Raw genomic sequence first — 14,054 nt, forward strand, 5'->3', positions numbered from 1 at the left:
GTATGTATGTATGTATGTATGTATGTATGTATGTATGTGTATTATATTCATAAGAATAGTTTTGCAAGGGTCATTTAGTTAATTACATTTTTCATGCTAATATCCTATGAATGGGTTTGTACTGTAATATTCGTCAAATATGAAATGCATGAATTGCTTCATTCATACGTTTCAAGGTTGCGATATACTGTAATGTCAATAAACATCACGAGATCCAACAAGGACATGGGTTCTTGGAATTGAATTAGTGGTGTTTCTAACAAAGCAACTGACCTATTTCCTGATTAGCTAGTGTAAACCAAGAGAACCTTGTTTACTGATATATTATTTCAAAATATCAGATGTTTCGTTCCAAGCCCCTGTATTGCATTTTCTCTCTATTGTGTTTTGGCTTTGTATATAAAATAATTATGTCACGTTTGCTCAGCCCCAGTTAGTATGTCGTGTATAAACTAAGGTATTATTACAAGCCATGGTTTGAAGTCTAAACATTTCCGCAGGCTAGAGTTAATCTCTTACGCAAGGTTATCGTGACCTGAGAGAAGACCCGACACCTTGAATCGGCACAGGCGCTAGATCTCATGAGTTCCCACCTATGTGTTACAGCTAAGTCCTAAGATCAGAGGAACCCGCGATGGACCGGGCGTGTTCTAAATCTGTCCCCACGTGGACAGACAGCGAGAAGGGCATTGTCCGCTTAGTTTGTTTGGATCGGGTCAAAGAGACATCCAATCGGAATTGAGATAGAGAGTGTGATAACAATTTCGATCCGAATTATAACTTCTAATTAGCAAGCGAAAATTTAGTCTCGCCTCGGAAGATTGCTGAGCAATATAGATTTATCGCGAGGAAACCACTCGTAATTTGGCGGTAAAACTTAGGAGATTCTAAGGAAAGACAAAGCTTCGTAAAAGAAGCTTCTTGGGGGACAGAACTTGCGGTTCAGTTAAGTCCCAAGTCTCTAAGAGGGGAGACGGAATTGAGACTAGCAGAGCAGTCGGAGTCGACAAGTTTAGTCGGTGGAGAGAGTCGAGGAGGAGGAGGAAAAGGAGTCGAGGGGGATTACGTGGAGAAGGAGGAGGAGTATAGAGAAGTCGATGAGGAGAAGGAATTTGGAGAAAGTCGGGAGGAAGAGGAGAAGGATTTGGAGGAATAGGAGAGAAGAATACACAGATAAGTAGAATACAAGGACAGGTGGAAACCTATCTCACACTACAAATCAAATGATGCAATATGCAATCACAGGGTCGAGCGGAAGGAGAGTACTTGGGAAATTTTAATGATTTGACCATTGAATTGTCAGTAAATTCTTATTAGTTGAATTTCACTTTTTGTATATTCAATCATTTAACCGTCGGCATTGCTGACTGGGGGCTCGGAGCTGTATAGCTATCTTTCACTAATTTAACTTCCAACCAAAATCGAACCTGGACGGGACTTCCATAATAGTTTAGATAAAATCTTGGGAGCACCCCACCCCAAACATAACACACCTACCACAGTGGCGGTATAACAACCCATCACAACACAAATTACTACGCGGTATGATTCATTCTTAATATTATCATTTACCTTGTAAGAGTTACTGAGAGAATTTATTCGTTTATTTAATTTTAATAATTCGTTGGAATTATAGTACTCTAAGATTCATTTAAAGATTATTTGGATAATAGCTGTTTGAAATTACTATGAATTCATTCAAAACCATTTGGATTAATAACTGTATTTGAATTACAGTGAACTCATTCAATGATAATTGGATTTAAAGCAGCATTTGAATTACCGTGAATTCATTTATAGATATTTTGAGATTATAATTGGATTTAAAGCTGCATTTGAATTACCGTGAATTCATTTATAGATATTTTGAGATTATAACGGTAATACTTCTGCATTGCTGGTACACCAGTACAATACAAACATCATTTGGAACACTTTTGGAACTTATTCCGGTTACTTGGAACAATTGGAATAGATATAACTTTTCTTTTTAATTTTAGGAATTCGTTCACCATACATAAGTTACTTTTTAATTCTTTCAGTTTCTATTTTAGGGAAATAACTTACATGTTCAGCTATACAAAACTTAATGTCTGTGTGTGCGTACTTGCGTGCGTACGTGTGTGTGTGTGTGTGTGTGTTGGGTTGCTTGGAATGTCCTGTCTATGTCTTCTCCCCAATATATCAACGACACTCTCTTATGTTGTAAACAAATACTATATTAATAGAAAATATTTGAATACTATCATTCTTCTACCGACCCCCAAAACTATCATTTGCTTAGTTTTTTTATCGTTTTTTATTTTATCTTCTTCTTCTTCTTCTGGGGCCTCGAGTGGCCGTGTGGTCTAAAGCGCTCTCCGTTACGGATGACTGCCATCTCACCGCTGTCTGCGTGGATTCGAGTCTCTGATTCGGCTAATGTGGGTATGTGAGAAAGCTTGCCAGTAGCTTCTCGTGGGTCGGTGGTTCTTTCCGGGGGTTTTCCCGGGTTCTTCCTCCACAATTAATACTGGCCGCCATGTATAGCCTATCGCGTGCTGAAAAATGGCGTTAAACCCTACAACAACAACAACAACAACAATCTTCTTCTTCTAAATATATTGAGAAATAGAAGTGGAAAAACGGTATCAAAACTAGTGTATAAGATACCCCTGGAAAGTGAGATAACGTTTTCTTGGAACAGGTGATTGTTAGCAAGGAGATCTGTCTTCAGCAGATCAGTGTTAGGGATCTTCAAAAGTAACTCTTACTATTAAACAAGTCAAACGCGCCGCTATGTCAGTACCGACTGATTCAGCAATGGACGTCAATATACTTTGATAACACATACCTTTAAATGACAATTATTCACTTTATTTGGATTCATGCACCTCGTGGTCAGCATTAACACGCCCCGAGAAATACATAGGTCAAAATCACTGTTGAAGTACGGTGACGTTTTTGGACGAGGTGAATCTAATGGTGTGAAACGGGGATGAATGTCCAGTGCTGTGATGTCAATGAAAGTTACACGCCTTGTCAACAACAACAAAAATTTACTACACCACTTGTTAAATCCACGTGAAAGGCAAATTTGTAGTTATCATTCTTGTCCTTAGCTTGATTTAACAAATTTAATATTGGAAGCAGACGACATAGTATTTAGGGGTAGCTCACCAGTTACTGTGTACTTTTGAGAGAGTAACGTATGTAAGGTGAAGTTGTTCGCATTTGAAACATGCACAGTTGCCAGAATGTTGGCATACCTCTGTGCTACTTTGATGTAATGTGGCTGACATTTCGTTGGATATTGTACTTATGGAAATTGTACATGATCTAAGCAGAATGCTAACTTAAATGACTGCTCACTCGTGCTAAAAAAAAATCACCCTGAATCAGTCTAAAGTACACTATCTTTAGCACCTATTAAAATAGGGAAATAGGGAAAATGAGTTTAGCCCAACTAGACAATAGCAGCTTCTGAAATAGTCCCATAAATCAACCCCACACATCTGTGTTGATACTGATGGACGACGTTGTGGGTCTGATGTCACCTGTTCATTAAAATATGCAATTTTTCTGCATGCAAATCATTCCGGAACAAACCCGCCTACACTTTAGACACATACCGGTAATTGATAACAGTCATATCAAGCGCTAAATTCAAAATGGCCACAGAACAGATGGTTGTGCTATTCCAGGTGGATTTACGAGTCGCCAAACATATGATTTGCTCAGGAAATATAATCTACATGTCACCAAAAGAACCCTTCAGCCGACGGTAGTTGCACCGCAACGAGAAATACCAGTAAGTGTATAAAATATACATCGATGTGTGCAATCAAATTTGAATGTAGATAATTGCAGCTTTTAATGAACAGGTCATATCAGCCCCTCACCCGAAAATCAAGATCATCACGAGTGAAGGGCTGATTGATCGGCCTACTTCTGAAAGTGCAGTGGATGAATTACAATATATATAAAATGTATTTAAAAAAAGTTATCGGCTCTTTTTTTTAACAATTCACCTATGAAGTCGAGGAAGCGAAACTGACCGAGTGGAGCTAGCAGTCTTTTGAAACGTGAATTGATTGGGGTGGGGCTACAAACAAACGGGGAGGTATATTAAGACTACAGTATATCATGCCGGGAATATGGAACCTAAGAGTTTATCTCAAGGACACATCGAGTCATTCCGCTCGGACCGGTCTGATCGGGTGTTTAAGAAAAATCCGTGAAGAACATTTTAGATAATTCGTGAAACTAAATACAGGTAAAAATAGTCTGTGGTGTATCGACGACTGGGCCTACACGGTACATTCCATTACTTGAAGTCTGGTTTAAACACTACAAACTTAGTGACGAAGGTACGGTACCAGACTAAAAATCTGTAGTGAATTCAACACAATATGTCAGAGAGGCCATAAATATCCGAGTTTAGTTTGAGAGAACGAGATTTCATAATCTAGTTCGAGAACATTGTTTGAAAACAAGTATATTCCATTCTCGTTAATTTGTTTCTAACGATATGAGCTTCGTCTACATCTATTATTCAACTTCGAAATCACCATCATATGTTTATAAATCACAAACGTAATACACTTTTTTCAAATGTAGTCACTACAGGATAACTAAACAGCTAAAAACGGGGCCTATTTTATATGAAATCGTTCTTGTGATAAATTTTTCCAGGAGAATAATACATTTCGCTTTTATATCAAAGTTATTACAGTTACTGATTTAGTTATGGTATTTACTTATCTACCTAATAGAGAGCAGTTTAATAGCCAAGGTAGAGAACTTTTGTTACAAAAATGTTATATTAAAAGCAGAAGCAAACTCGTATACATAGTGATTATACTTTCTTCCAAGCTAGGTAGAGGATTTCATTTCAAGGATATCTTAGGAGTCATTGAATTTTCTCATATGTTGATACTGTAATTTCACATTTCTACCTTTGATCGAAGTTAATAAAGTTAGGCAAAGTTAGAATGCATGTTCTTTTATTAATTTTAATAAGTCATATTTTCTTTCGTTATATACCCATTTATACGTACGTAGTTGATCTTGTGTTTGATATAGATGTTCAGTCCGTATTTCTGTATGACACACCCAGACTGGAAATTAGGTGTCTTTTCTGACACCTTCGCGTCGATTGTGTTTGATGCAGTTAATTGAACTTGTGCAAATCCCATTTCGTTTTGAATTTCATTAAAATTATAAAGCTAAAAAATAATTAGAGAGCATAGAAGAGGCAGTATGTAATAAATGCAAAAGCCATTCGTGTTTTGTTTCGAGCCAGGGCAAAGAACTCATTTGTTGTGGCATAAAGAATACCTATCCATCTTAATCAAACTCGTTATTTCCTTCGACTCAGAACAAAACTCTAATGTAGTTTTGTGGCTACAAGAAGATTTTTAGAGTTTCTTGCCTAACGTTTAATTAATATTTCCTGCCCGCAATCCATATGTCTGTAAAACCATCGACTAAACCCTCTTCTTCGGGGTTACAGTGTATGGGGATTGAGTCGTTAGTGTCACGTGAATGTGCCATGGAAGCATAAGATGTCGGTGGAGGAAGCATGGCAAATGTACATCTCGCTGGTGATAATGGTTGAGATGTACACGTTTTTATTCCTACCTAGATTCCTCAAATTGCTTGTATATTTTGTAGCTGTTTACTAAATGTCTACGCACAAAAATTATCATGATGGCTATTAATTACAACTATATATATATATATATATATATATATATATATATATATATATATATATATATATATTACAAAAAATATACATATATATTAATTACAACAAATACACATATAGGCGGTAAATAATTCTACACACATACTGGATACCAAAATACGCATAACAGTCATTTTTCGCAATCGAAATCGTGTAAATGTCGGCGACTGCTTTTAAACAAATCCAAGTTAATATATACATATAACTATACAAATATTATTAATATTATCTTTTTATTAGTTAGCTTGAGTAGGCATACGACCTAAGATGCAGAACGAGCGCATCAAATCTAGTAAGCAGATTGTCCAAGGATAGAGTCAGTTGACATGGTTAACTTTTCTGGTTATACGCCCTTCACAATATGTGACAGACTTTGTTTAAAATGTACCTAGGCATCATGAATAAAATAAAATTTGAGGATGACAACTGCTCATTCTTCACACCATGATTATTATCTGATTAAACCATGTATCCGATAATTTGCGACTTAAAATGAAATAAGCTCACTTACACCCACTTGTAATTTTCAGCAACTCATTTCTGCCAGCAAAGAGGAGAGAACTATTGTTTGTGTTCTCTCTCTCTCTCTCTCTCTCTCTCTCTCTCTCTCTGTGAAATGCAATAAAAGGGAGCGCGTAAACAATTAAAAACCCTTATGGCATGGAACACTGTATGTATGTATGTATGTATGTATGTATGTATGTATGCATGCATGCATGTACGTACGTATGTATGTATGTATGTATGTATGTACGTACGTACGTATGTACGCACGTACGCACGCACGCATGCATGCATGCATGCATGTATGTATGTTTGTATGTATGTATGTATGTATGTATGTATGCATGTATGTATGTATGCATGTAAGAACAACTTATTAGTTCAAAAGAACAAATAGAAGGTAAACCTGTAATAACAGTGACAGTGAAATGCTTTTGAAAAGAACACACTTAACAGAATTTTGAAGACGGTGGGGGCTATAGATGAATGACAAGTATCTGTCACGCAGTCGTTGAAAGGTTTAATAGCCTCTTATTTGAACAACTATAATTATCGCATACATTAAATATATTTTGTTCACGTATCTTTACTACGGGCTTCTCAAGACTGGTTTTCCGGTTCCACATCGTTTGGTGTGGTCTTTAGACATGACAAACAGCGGTTGGCAACCATCTTTGATGATATCACATCCGGGAGGGGGTTGTATAACCATGCTTCCAATACTGAAACGGAAGTTTTTGAATTTTCGTAGCAAAATAATAAAGATTGTTTCTATGTTAAATCCAGCGATCTCAATCAATCGTCATCACGAAACAAATGCGTCTAAAACTCCAAGACTCATTACAGGCGGACAGCACTATCAGTATTACACCATCAAAATATGGATCGAATTTAATTAACAGAAATCGAGCCTTTTGTTTCTCGCGCCATCTCTCTGTATGTGCGGTGTGTGTGTGTGTGTGTATATATATATATATATATATATATATATATATATATACATACATACATACATCAAGCTTATTAGTTGCAAGTTTGTCTCAAGGCAATCTTACTCTCGTTAATTAGTAACTACGACGATGCATACAAAATTCGGCATAGATTATTGGGAACTTTATGAAAATAGTGGCATTTGCATGAAATAGATGCAAATTTTAAATGTAATGAAAATAAACTTTTCCGACCAGAGCGATGCACATCTATCTATATTTTTCATCCAATTCATTAAATCAAGAGGTAGGATTTCATCTGCATTTTGTTCTGTTTAGACATTTGTGTTACATTTACTTTATACAAGTATTTTATTACCTTCTTTACTAGTCGGCACGTTTATAGAAAAAAAATCTTAGAAAAATATCAATTATTTTTGTTGTGATTACAATAATGCATTAAATTGGATGAATTTGTTTAGTAATACATTTGTGATGCTAGTACTCTTGTCAGTGACACTGCAGTTTGAATACATTGTGCTGGCTCTTTAAGACCAGTTCAAGTAATACTCCATGCTTCCAGTTCCTGGTCCCGTTCTCAATAAACGCAACACAACTTTTGGAAACTAAATATTTCTGATGTTCAATACAAACAAATCATTAAATATGTTTTGGTAACAAATGAATATGCCTGTATGTGGTGCTTCGTCCAAATGTTTCCTCTTATTTAACGTTTGAAAACAATAGAGAGGTGTGGTGGCGGTGGTGCATGTATTTAATTTGAGCATATGTCCATTTGACAGGTTTGATGCATCCTGATCACATATACAAATTATTTCCTCATCGGCGTGGAATTTCGAATAAAGTAATGCATATAGGGACGGATAATCCATTTAATGGGCATTTTCGTTTCCAAGAATAGTCTGTAATGCATTAACTTACCCGCAGCATTCAAGCCCATTTTTTCTGCATGCACATCTGAGACAGTCAAGTGTATCAAATTTCGCCCCTTTCATCATCTTTATGCCTTCATACTCGCAGTACTCCCTGATTTTCCCGGAAACTGAAAAAGGTTTGTGATAGAAAAGATCCTTTATATTTTCTGACAGTCGAATTGTGAACAAATCAATATTAATAAACATCGTTCCCTGATTTGTTGTGCTACAACGGACACGCATTCAGAGTTAAACAGTACACGCGCTGGACAGAGGTTAATACATTACGACCATTTTATCTGTCCACACTTTAAAAACGTATCTCACGTGATAGGTAATAAAGAAAAATACTGAAATTTCGGATTTTATTAATATGGTCTTGATTTTTCCTGGCAAACAATGGAGAGTGATTAACCAAAATATCTTTCGGATTGTGACACGTACCATTACTAATACATTTTTGTGTAACAAAAAATTGCTAATACCCGTTTGTTGTCTCATTCTATTACCAATACTTTTTGTGTCTCATTCTATTGCCAATACCATTTTATCTCATACCATTGTCAATACCTTTTTGTATCTCATACCATTACCAATACCTTTAGGTGTCTCATACCGTTACCAATACCTTTGTGTGTCTCATACCATTACCAATACCTTTTTCTGTCGCATATATATGCTGTGTCTTACAACATTACCAATACCTTTTGGTGTTTCATTGTATCGCCAATGCCTTTTCTGTGTTGCATGCCACTGCAGTACCATTTTCTGTCTCTCGTACCCTTTTTTTTACGTTCAGTTATTTTCCCAGATTCTTTTAACTTTCAGGTGCTCTCTGTTCTTACCGATTTAAACGAATGGGTATTACAAAGCCATGATCAATTTTTGCTCTGGTGTGTGTGTGTGTGTGTGTGTATGTGGTTCCGCCAATACCTTTTAGGTGCTTTCTGTTCTTACAGATTTAAAATACGTCTTATATGTCTGGTGGGTTTTTAAATTGTTCTTTTGGTTTGTTGTGCTTCTGCCAATATTTTTAGGTGCTTTCTGTTCTTAACAATTTAAAATGCACGTCTGGTGATTATTTAAATTTAGCATACTTCGCTTTGATAAAACCCAACAATTTCCACTACGCTTTGATACAACTCAACAATTTCCACTACGCTTTGATACAACTCAGCAATTTCCACTACGCTTTGATATAACTCAACAATTTCCACTATAACAATGGAGGGGCTGATAAATACTACACCTGTAGCCTTGTGTAAAGAAATAGTTGCTTCGCATAAAAAGGTACCAAAGTCAGAGTCATCTTGCATTTCAGTCCGTACAATTTGTTGAACAAAAGTCATGATCATACATACATCCATCGCATAACTTACACAAAAGATGATGTTTCCGTTCATGCATACATTTTTCACAGTTTGTTTGAATATCAAAACTGATACAACATGCCATAACCACACTGGCAGTGAATGAATATTAAAGGTATTTTTGTTTCAACACCAACTACGGAATTGCATTATCAACATAAAGCGCAAGAATGATAAATTACGTACATCTACTTCCACTTTCGTAAAACTTCCGAAATCGAGTGTTTACTCACTTCAGTTTTATTTCCTCTAAAATGTTTTTAGAAAGTCAGATTTAAAGTTGATTTCAATCAAGAAGATAAATAGCTAGTTTTAATACGAATATTTATTATATTAAAGGCATTTATTCTATCCTGACCTTGTTTAGATAATCATTCAAAAATTTGTAAAACTGTGCACCATATTTGCACGGGCATGCTACAAAAGGCATGAAACATTTCGATTTACATAATGCTATGTGACGAATGCCACTGACAACACATTTAAAACAAATTAAAAAAATACGTTTTGAGGCACGTGTTTTGTGTTTTCTTTCGATACGTGTTTGAACTCTCACCTACGCCTTCTACGCAAACGACACATCGTGCTATGATTATCTATGTATCTGTCTCTCTGTCTGTCTCTCTCTCTCTGTCTGTCTGTCTCTCTCTCTCTCTCTCTCTCTCTCTCTCTCTCTCTCTATATATATATATATATATATATATATAAGTTGATTTTCTGTATGCTAACATTTGTTATCTGTTTGGAACATACAGGGAGGGGGGGGGACTAATATATATTTATGCAAACAGACAGATGTTGTCTCTCCCTGACAGCTGAAAAAAAGTTGTTTAGAAAACGAGAAAGTCGGCTTATTCTCTTATATCATTTTGCTTGCAAACAACGAATAAATTCATGCTTGGCTCGTTTCGGATCAAAGATTTTATAATAGCATATAGAGGCAGTCAGCTTTTTGAAATTTTTTTAAACATCGATTAATATTCTGATTTAATTTCGATTGAAATACTTGCACATACATTCCTTTAGATTCACGTAACACGTTTCCGTTAAAGTTGCTTTTTTATTTGAGTAATTTGAAAAGTACGCAGTTGTACTTCTCCAAAAAGTCTTATTCTTTTTGCTTTAAAACTCTTTCTCTTCTTCAAACTTTATTTGTCAGCTTTTTTATTTTTGTATATTTTTTTTTCGATTCGATTTTTCGCTCCCCTATCTCCGATGAAGAGCATTTCAGAACACATCCATCGTTGTATTTTTCAGTTGCATGCGTGTCAATAATGTCTTATCACACTGATAATTCTAGTTGTAGGTAGACCTTTCTAGCTTATGTAATGAGTAGGTAGATTATTCAGTTAACAATTCTTTCAATATTCCCGTTTATTATGTTCCCACGATTATTTTTAAGGAAACTTATTTTCAGGATTTTATTAAAGATTTATTCAATACTGTTCTTCATCAGTCAATTTAAAATAGTACAAAAATATCCTTAGAATACAAAACGCTTGATAAGCTGGCTTTGGACGTTATCAATAGGCCAACAAGACATTAATCTAGAAGACGAACTTTGATTTTCAGCAATTTGCAGCGTTTCTTCGATTCTTTCAATCGCATACATTATTTTAGAATTTTTTAAAAACAATTTTGCCATTCTAATGATTGATTTAAAAGCAGATGCCGGGTCAGTGTCTGTTGTTTTAATTGAACGTTATTTCCTTTAAATTGTACGGTAGAATAAGCGAAACATAAATAAATGTTGCGTTACATTGAAAAATACGTTATATATTCCTTCTTCATGCCATACTGAATTTATGATGCTTGTATCAATGTTATAAATCACATAATGCAATAGGCTACTCTTCGTCTTTTCTAAAACATTAAAACATTGCGTCTTCGTCTTTTCTAAAACATTGCAGGATATTTTTTAATTCGTGAATCGACAAATCAAACATTTAGATGGTCTTGTGTTATTTTGTAAAACAGCTGGCTCTGACGACACTTTTATACAATCCAAGCTTTTAAACAAATATGCGTTTTCTATAGATACAGACAATTCGTGCAATATTATATCATCTCAATATCGCTTTGTTACATTATTGATGTTGTGAAAAAATATTTAATATAATTTTCCTCTCGCCACAACTTTTAATAAATTATAATGTGGTCTATGAAACAAGCATATTTTTTTTTGTTTTGTTTAAATATATGAATGATGTGGTTCTCACGTTATTAGCCGGTATATAAAAAATAAATTTTACTAACAGTCTTCTAAACATCCCACAATCAAGTAAAATTAAAAATATACAAGTGTACTCTTGATTTCATACACCCTCCTACTTGCAAACTTGATTCTTTAAACAAGGTAGTTATTATTCCACCGCACGAAATCTGCTGCCATAGCTCCTAATCTAGTGAGTTGTACGTGACCTAATCGATAAACAGAGTGTTTAATTCATTAATAAATTGATGTCATTGTATGGATGCAAATATTTATTTCTCCCATTTTCCGAAGATTGCTTGAAATAAATCAGAAAATAATTAATTTAGACTGTTGTTGACATAAGACTCAAGTGAATCAAAACAAGACTGCGATAAAACAACGGAAAGGAATTGGAATTCTCGGCTAAATTTACATTTGTTGGAGACCGTTTCCACGAGGCATTAGCCTATTTATGCAGTTATTTTTAATTATTACTATAATTTACATTAAAACAAGAAGATAAAGATTGGTATAATTGAACAAAAATCATATCAGCTTTGCGAACATATCAAACTTTGTACTAAAACTTTACATTTTACATATGCAGAACATGTATATATATATATATATATATATATATATATATATATATATATATATATATATATATATATATATATATGTATATATATATATATATATATATAATGCTGTCGGGCATTTCTGCGCACGTAAGGTTTCCGTCTCCAATACTGGAGCAAAACGAATACCGAATTCGACCAATTGACGAAAAAAAACATACTGCAATGTTTAACATTTGAAAAGAGCCAATTGTCACCAAAATATTCTGTTCAAAACAATATTAATTCTCGACATACGTGATACCACTCCCGTATTTTCATAATTCACGATATGTCGGCCTATTCTACGCACAGCTCTGAAAAGATGTAATGTTTATCCATCAGGCTATAGAAATGAAATACATTACTTTGGACTGATTCTGTCAGCAGTTTAGTGAAATAATTAGGTAAGGTTTATAGCTAGTTTTATAAATCTCAACGTAACATTGCTAATTAATGCCAAGAGATATTTAAGCAAACTAAACCGATCTTGTAAAATAAACAGTAAAGTTCAAGGTTTTATATTTAAAAAATAATAAGCTTTTATATGGAAGAAAAACAACAATGAATAGAATGTAATGAATTTACAACGTCTTGTTTGTGGGGTCAAATTACTAAAGAATTTCGAAACAGACTATACGCAGGGGAATTTCTTGAGAATCCCGTTCTAGCGGCAAGTTGATACGTAGTGTAGCAGACGATTTTGTACTTGTGGGACAACATCTTGCAAAAATTGAAACTTGGATTAAAATGCAGTATTGTTTTAAGGTATACATTTTCATCTTTTATATAATGTACTTATTTGTATGATTCTAAAAGATACATAGTAAGTAGGATTTACTGGGTTACATGTTCAAGAAGGTCATACAGTGGGTCTTCATGCTCACATTTAGAAAAACATTTTCATATGCATTTCGAGTCGAAATATGGGATAGTTTTGTACACTTTATGAATATCACTTTTCTTAATTAAAGTACTTAATTAAAGTACGTTCGTTCTTTCTTAATACAAAATGGATTTTTGACCCCAAAAAACACGTGATCCAATGTTAACAGAAATGACGTATCGTTTTGCAGAATTGCCTGACGTTCAGAATATATATATATATATATATATATATATATATATATATATATATATATATATATATATATATATAGAGAGAGAGAGAGAGAGAGAGAGAGAGAGAGAGAGAGAGAGAGAGATCTATAGTTAGATAGTGAACGAGAGGTGACATACGCTACTAGATAGATAGATACTATTAGAACTTCAGTAATCTAATTTACATAATTCTATATGCGCACATAATACCTGTTGTTTCCACCTGCATCGGGCCGATGAAGCAGAAACAAAGCGCCTTTGTAACACAAACAGCAACAACGGCGATGAAAAGATTTGCCCTCATGGTTTGTAGAATAGTATTGTCGAACTCACTCTATCCGCAGGTAGATTTAGCTATTTATATACCGAGGAGTATTGACATAACGGAAATACAAAAATCATTTTCAATTTCATTACTCGACTGTAGACGCACATTTCTCTTTTACCTTTGGTGTCAAATTAATACAGTAACACAGCAGGAGCAGATATTAGACACAACAGGTATATGTTTCAAACGATTTTTCTATATAAAAATTTCGTGCTGAATTATAAACCAGTGGATCAATAATAAAGTTCCATATGTGCGCCCGGAAAACAAGAATAAAATTACAGTGTTCTTTTAAAACATGCTTGTTACAAATTATGTGACACCCAAGCGCACACGCATCAG

The 14,054-nt window shown here is 34.6% G+C and overlaps 1 protein-coding gene across 1 annotated transcript; it reads right to left on the bottom strand.

Moving 5' to 3' along the window:
* Nucleotides 1-6,740: 6,740 nt before the first annotated feature.
* Nucleotides 6,741-13,747, bottom strand: LOC149802546 (beta-microseminoprotein-like). The gene is made up of 3 exons (XM_089951290.1): nt 13,595-13,747; nt 8,107-8,227; nt 6,741-6,957 (listed from the first exon to the last, which is right to left on the bottom strand). Exons 1-3 carry the CDS (start codon nt 13,686-13,688, stop codon nt 6,825-6,827), a joined length of 348 nt encoding a protein of 115 aa, XP_089807416.1. The 5' UTR covers nt 13,689-13,747; the 3' UTR covers nt 6,741-6,824.
* Nucleotides 13,748-14,054: the final 307 nt, after the last annotated feature.

This window comes from Sinohyriopsis cumingii, chromosome 3 (genome assembly GCF_028554795.1).
Source record: "Sinohyriopsis cumingii isolate HCF-2022 chromosome 3, ASM2855479v2, whole genome shotgun sequence".
NCBI classification, from domain to species: domain Eukaryota; kingdom Metazoa; phylum Mollusca; class Bivalvia; order Unionida; family Unionidae; genus Sinohyriopsis; species Sinohyriopsis cumingii.